At 34.7% G+C, this 7,910-nt stretch overlaps 1 protein-coding gene across 1 annotated transcript; it reads right to left on the reverse strand.

Moving 5' to 3' along the window:
* Positions 1-264: 264 nt before the first annotated feature.
* On the reverse strand, positions 265-804 carry LOC131620627 (histone H4). Its single transcript, XM_058891760.1, has one exon. It carries the CDS (start codon positions 700-702, stop codon positions 391-393), a length of 312 nt encoding a protein of 103 aa, XP_058747743.1. The 5' UTR covers positions 703-804; the 3' UTR covers positions 265-390.
* Positions 805-7,910: the final 7,106 nt, after the last annotated feature.

Here is a 7,910-nt window from a genome sequence, read left to right on the forward strand (position 1 = left end):
ATAACTACAAGTATTTCGATTATTATTGGATGAAGAGTTTTATCATATAGATTGTATAAATACTGCTATTGCAATCCTTTTGGTTATCTTGCAAGGATACAGAATTTGTAGCATAAAAGTCAAGTTCAGTTAATCGGTGATAAGAATATGGCACAGCTTAGTGAGGGATTTCCTGCTAAACTTCCTATTGTTGTAATTATTAAACATATATGTTCTTGATAAAGGGAAAGAACAGCATACAAAAAGATGAGCCATGAACACAAATTGAACAACAATTATATATAGCCAAAGGTAAGAACTGATACAATACAGCAGAGATTAATTCAACAAGTCATAACAAATGACTAATTACTAATACTAATTATACTAACAATAATAACAACAATTAACCTAACCCCCAAAACCATAAAGGGTCCTTCCTTGCCTCTTGAGCGCATAAACAACATCCATAGCAGTAACTGTCTTACGGCGAGCGTGTTCAGTGTAAGTCACAGCATCACGAATAACATTTTCAAGAAAGATCTTGAGAACACCACGAGTTTCTTCATAGATCAAACCACTTATACGCTTCACACCACCACGCCTAGCAAGACGACGAATAGCAGGTTTGGTAATTCCTTGAATATTATCTCTCAGAACTTTCCGATGACGCTTCGCTCCACCCTTTCCCAAACCCTTTCCACCTTTACCTCTTCCAGACATGCTTAATTGCTTGCAAGATCTTGATGATTTGTTGGTACTTTGAAATTTATGAATCTAATAGCGATGTGTTGTTGTGTTGGAGGAAGTGGCGAGAGAGGGGTTTTATATTGAAATTAAGAAGATGCATATTGTGTGTTATTGGTTTGAGTGGTTATCCGCGTGAAAGTACTATGGGATGATTTCAACCGTTGGATAAGAAATTGATGGTTTAAAATAAGCGTCACGCGGATCGCCAGAGTGGATTTCAAAGTTTCAGAGTCATGGCCTGTGATTTATCTTCTTTTTCTTTTTTAAAATACACCTTAATAGTAATAACAACACCGGTCTATTTATTTCTGATAAAAACTTTTTTCTCGTTTAAGACCTAATCATAAGTTTTTTTGACATTAAAAAAATAAGACAATTTTTTTATAGATCCGTATGGTTTCTACCCAACTTAGTGGCGAAATTTCATAAAGGTTTATATATTTCGAATGTGCATCTTCGAATGTAATTTTTTCTAAAAAAAATATGATTTCAGATGTGTATATTCGAAGAAACCTCTTTTCTTAGAAAAAATGAGCATTCGGAGATGCACATCAGTAGACACTTTTTTTTAAAGAAATAAGGTGACATCGGATGTGCACATTCGAAATAACCATTTTTTTTGAAAAAGGACATTTCGGAGATGCACATCCGAAATATTGTCTGATGTAGAAAACAAATAACAAACCAACAAAGCTTCGATTTATCATAAATAATCGAAATTACAAAGATAGATCAACATGAAATTAAAGTTACATATTGTAAAACAGGGGTAGTTGAGGACGACTCAACATTTTGATAATGTCGGCTCCCGATCTTTGAAGTTTCGCATCCAATTCGATCAGACCCTTCGAAGAATATCGATTAAAAGTTGACCATATAACCGCTAAATATTCGTCGTTAATGACCTCAAATTGGGTGAACTAGACGTTTCGCTCGTCGTCAAGTGAAGGTGAACAATACTCAAGCTTGACAACCTAGCTTTCTATTATTCAAACTTAATACTATTAAAAGGTGGAGGTGTGTTTAGAAAGGATCTCTTATTGGAAGTCATATTCCTCCTGAGACGATTAGTCTTTAAATAAGAGTAGTCTCTAACGCCGTTGTTGGAAATGTGACTCCACACACAAGAGGGGTGAATTGTGTGTTTTAGAAAAATTTGAGTTTGAAAAACTTTTATGATTAATTTTAGAGTTTGAAAACATTTTAAAAGTAAGCAGCAGAAAATAAAATGCGGGAAATAAAAAAGTTAAGGGATTGAGGGTATACACCAGAAGTTAAAGAGGTTCAGTAAAAAATAAAAGACCTAATCCTCTTCCCAAGAAGACATCTCAAACGGACTCACAAAACACAAGTTATAGAAGAAACAAGACGGTCAATCCCCTTCTATTTCTATCTACAATTTTTTTGCATTTCTCTCCCTATTGAACAGATCCAAAATTCACTTATTTTAGTCTTAATCGCCCCAATACACACAGATAAACATAAACATGAACAATATGAATCAAACATCACAAATTCAATATTTTATCACATCAAACATCACAAATTCAACATTTAACTCTTGCATTATCGTAAGGCATCATCATGTTTTATTAATTCATAACTTGTATACCCTCGCCTTATCAAAATATAGTCGAAACTCTATGCTATGCGATAACCTTTATACCCCCGCCTTATCAAAAGCCGTCAACAGAAATTATCAGACCAGCTCGCGCCTTATCAAAAGGCATCAACACTTGAGCACACTAACATATTCGGTCAACAATAACTCATAATTAATAAAACATGAGATCAATATCATATCAACCACCTTAGAAAGGTTTTACACAAACCTTCTACGACCACAAACATCAAAGAGGAAAAGAAAAGGATAGAAGGCAGGAGGGTAAGAAACCCTTATTATCCATCTGCTTAAACACCCATACATGAATAATCCCCCTACCTCGAATTTGCAGCAAAGTTGAAGCTTTAGCTATGAGGTTTTTCTTTCCAAGAGCTTTCCTGATTTTTCTGCCTCTTTCCACTCTCTGCCTCTATTCTCAAAAAACACATATTGTCAATTATCACTCCCTCTATTCCACTTAAGTAGAAACCATATTCTGTTTTATTTTAGTAAATTATAATAATGCCAAACATTCTCACTAACTCTTCCTCTTTACTCCAATTTTATTTATCATCTAAAACTCACAATTCCTATCATTCTCTATTATTTAGATAAATTTAATTTAATAATTATTCTAATAAAATACTACTCTAATTTTTAATAACTCTCAACTTCCCAATAAATCAAATGCTCCTCAATTAATTAACTAAAAACACTCTAAAACTTATAATATAATATTAAAATAATATTAAAATAATATTAATATTATTAAAATTAAAATTGAGGTGTTACACCGCTTACGTGAGATGAGAGGCTTTGATGATGACTGGTGATGTTTGGTAGCAAGTGTATGGTTAGTGGTGTAACACCCTAGTTTCCCCACGCGTAATATAATGAAGTAAGTCAATAATATATTACATTTTCACATTAGGATGTCACACATCTCAAATCACAACTTGTTCTGTAACACTTATAATTTAAATTAAAATATTCAACACCTGTCATTGCATGCTTACCTTCACTTAGGGTATCATCGCAGCAAAATTTATCAAATAAACATGTTTCACAAATCATATAAGTCTGATGAAAATACTTTATTAAAACTAAAATAATACGGCAAAAGTGTCCGCAAATCAACATAAGCATCAAAACGTCGAGAGTATAACATCCAACTCTCTAACTAATGTAAACGGAAATAAAAAGCATCATTCTCCTCACTCAGTGTTATAGATCAGAACAACGTAATACTAATAACACAAAACGAAGAAGAAAAAGAGAAACGGCCTCAATGCCATCCTTCATCTCTAAGTAACTACTCAATTATCTGCTTGTCTGTACTCCGAAGAGGAGCACATGTCACAACAACAGAAGGGTGAGAATTCGCATTAATATATTAAACGGTATAAACTGCAAGGTAGAATATATACAAATACATGTATTTCACAATAATCACCCAAGCACATTGAAATTCTGGTGCAGCAGACCCAAATGTCCTATCGGATGTCGAGACATCCGGTTTGTCATTAAATACACAGGCAAGGTAAAAACAATTTCACGCAATACTGAAAAGTAAAGAACACAAGTGATTGTTAACCCAATTCGGTGACAAACACACCTACTCTGGGGGCTACCAAGCTAGGAAGAAGATTTCATTATCAGTAGTACTATTTTATGTAAACAACATCTGGTTTACATATAAATAACCTTCGGTTTACCTAGCCACTGCCCAATGCAACCTTTATCTTAGAATTCCATCCAAGACAAGAGAACCTCCGCTCACTCCCTAGTGATACCTAACTATTACAACCCTGCAACAACTATTTAAACAACAACTGGAAGACACACTTCCATGAAAATACCTAGCCAAAACTCTTGACTACGAATAATAACTTAGAGTTACTTCAAAGCTTCTTCCAAGAACAATATACCTCTTGCCTACGGGCTTTAAGGTAAACACAACATCTCTTGCTTCACAACTTCGAGACAGACATGGTGTCCTTCCCACAACCCGGGAGGTTCACCTTCACAAACCCTATATTTCTACATCTTGATTCTTACCAAACTAGGTTACAAACCTTTATATTTATATCCTATACCTAACTAGAATTGGGCTTCTAAAAACAACTAATATGTTGTTATAAATAAGCAGTAACTTCTACTACAATCAAGGTCTTCAATAATTTGTTTCCTAAATAATCTCTTTATTTAGAAACTGTATAATCTCCAATCTTTCTAACTTGATTCTTCCGACCTTTAAACCTTCAAATCCGCGCCACTAAGATTGCACAATATTCCTTTTAATATCTTGCATCATATCCCTGATTATTCTGCAACTGTTAAATCATAACAGATTTAGCTGATTCACTCTAGCTCAGGTATGATGTCGTGACATCTCATACGACATGTTATTTCCAGATGTTGAAATAGTTCAACATAACATGTTTAACATTCTGATAGGACTTCTTGTTGAACCTGTTCTTCTTATCAAGTTTCTACATCATATTCTATATTACATTATTGCCGTTATTATTTGTTTTACAAAAATTAAACCAATCCTAAAAATAGAGAACTTACAATCTCCCCCTTTGGCAAATTTTTGGCTGAAACAAATACGAATCTAGAATAGATCTAGAATACCATCTTCAGAAAAATATTTTTCATCAGCATTTTGAATGAGTTCCATTGCAGTAAGGTCTTCAGCGCCTATTACAACACTAATAGTTATAAGAGGGTTCTAAGTTCATTTGATGTACACGAGGAAAAAGATGACCAATACTCCCCCTTAACGCAAGAACCTCTTCTTTGTTACAAAAGGGATGATCTTCCTATGAGGTGGTGGAGAAAGAGGACCATGGAGAATGACAAACATCCTAAGAAGAATACCAAACACCACCCTTTGCAACTCAGAACACAGGTCACAACTATGTTCATAACTCAGATCACAAGTCACAAAAGCATTTCCTACCAGAACACACATTTGAGTTAATCCTTTATCCCCCTTTTTGGCCAAAAATTGACAAAGGAGGCCATCATAGAACCAGAACCAGACACATCTCACCCATACACAAACAAAGCCCATGTTTAAAGAGACAACGAGCACTCACAGGATGATAGAGGTAAGAAGGGACCTCAATAAATAGTTGAACCATTTCTTCGAAGATAACACTCCTTAAATGTTTCAATGTTTTTGGTCAACCAGAAACGCTATTCTAAAGGAAACTCACAACTATTCAATGTACACTCATTCAAACGCATCTTTGAATACCTTTTCTGGATCTTGACTGTTTCCGCTGAAAAGGAAATAGTCCCAATGCATGCACATGGACAGTTACCACACCTCTCTGCACACTTTTGACACGTGTGTGAACACTCAAACCAATATATCCTTCTGATATTCTTCTAGGTAACATGTCTTACATAATGTTCTGACATTCTGTCAGACATTGTCTTCTTTTTCTGACCAACATCAACGAGTTCTCCTAGAGAGCCAAGGTTGTTCATCATGCTCTTCCTTGAAACCATGTGGTACTGGAATTCCAACAAGAAATCAGTAGCTCTGGAGTTACCTATTGCATGTTCTTGAACTTGGTTCTTCTGACTGTGCATACTTCAAAGTGTCTTTGATAGGACATGCTGGCCCCCTAACTGTTACAAGTAACATAAATAGTCCCACTTCAAGGTTCCTTAGCTAAACCAGCTTGACTGATCAGATAGCTCCTTAAACATTTGTAAAGATTCAACTCTAACAGACTTATGAGATATCAAGGCTTTAAACCAGGTAGAAGTCTTTTTGAATAAGATAATCAACCTTCTTTTTCTTAATGACAGCGACACCTCAAGAAAAATTCTAGAGATATTCATTAAGTATAGTTGGAGCACTAAACACCTTTTTTGTAGAGGATGACAAACTAATTAAAGTTATCACCAGCTATTTCAAGGGCATGCATCTGTTCAGGTAGTTGCAATAGACAAGGGTTACTACTATTTGAAAGACAACTTGCTTTACTTTTCTTCAGATCATGATAACACGAAAGTTTCTTCCTTTGATGATATAGTTTAGCACAATTCGAACAGATTCCTCATCATAGGGTACTACCCTTCTTGATATCTTCAACTGAATTTGAATACAAATGGACATTCACAAGAAAACTTTAACAGTTACAAGAATGTTGCTTGTTTTCTCTTTAGTTTGGTCTTTAAATTTGTATCAGTTCATTTCGAGACAAACATCCTGGACATTTCTACATGATCTTCTAGCCATTCTTCTTGGAAACATGGAACCCATATAGATCCTGAGAAATTAACTCAAGAATATTATATAACTGAATGGAATTAACTCCCTTTCAATATTGTCATTAGACTTTTTAGCTCAATTAGGGATTAACTCCTTCTGCTTTCAAGATTACTATCTTTTCTTTAGCCAACTTCAACTGAAATGTTATGTCATTATGAATGATACTTTGCATAAATACAACCGCCAGTAGTTGCACAGGCATTAGCAACCCAACCATCAGCGGTTCCAATCAGAGAGGGATAACCATCAGTAGTTATCGGGTATCATTATTATTACAACCATCAGTAGTTGTAGTTATTAATATAAACATTAAAAGCTATTTTATTTATGAAAACAACACATATGTAGTGGACTTGCAGCAATTGGATAATCATCAGTAGTTATCATTTGATTCCAAGGGTACCAAAAAGGATAATACCTTTTCAAATCGAGTTCATACTTTACAGCTTCAGAGATCCTTCAAAACAACTATATTTTGACAGGTCTTTGACTGAGCATTTACCATCACGAGTTGATGATGTCGAGACATTAGTATTGACACTACAAACTCATCTTCTCTCTTGATGAAACTTCCTCCAGTTAGAGAAATAGAAACATGTATCTTCACAAGAGAATTCATCTTCAGATATACCAGTACCACATTGGAACCCATAACCATAAAGATTATTTTAATTAGATCACTACACTTAAGCTTAAGAGATAACTTATCAAGATATTCACTCCCGCGTGAAGGTTTTAACAGTGATACTCTTTTGCATTATCTCTACCCTCTTCTCTCATCATCAAAAATATTGAGAATGAGGGAATAAGTGTCCTGGACATATTTATCTTCAAAACCTTTTGACGGTCTTCTAACCTCCATCATGTTTGAGAGATCCACCAGTCGTACATATTGAGAGAAACAAATTCTCAATAAATAGATGTCAATACATTGTAGTTGACATCTCAAGAATCTCCATTTCTGGGTTTGGAATTCTTCATCATCAACTGCTATGAACTCCTTGAGCATCAGACATTGTTCTCCTTAATAGCACCATACCATGTGATTAGTGCACACCTACACAATGCTTATTTAACAGAATCTGTTCCATGGCCATAAACAAGATTTCAAAAATCTAGGTCCTTTGATCAGAAGGGTCTCCCAGATAATAGAGAGAATGTCCTTGACATATGAACTTGCCCTTTATATTCAAAGACCTGGCTGAGATAATGTTAGGACTAAATTAATGGTAAATTCATATGTTAATATAAGTAATTTCTTTTCTAAACTAATGCAAATTGTGA

The sequence above is a fragment of the Vicia villosa genome, linkage group LG7, assembly GCF_029867415.1.
Source record: "Vicia villosa cultivar HV-30 ecotype Madison, WI linkage group LG7, Vvil1.0, whole genome shotgun sequence".
Lineage (NCBI taxonomy): Eukaryota > Viridiplantae > Streptophyta > Magnoliopsida > Fabales > Fabaceae > Vicia > Vicia villosa.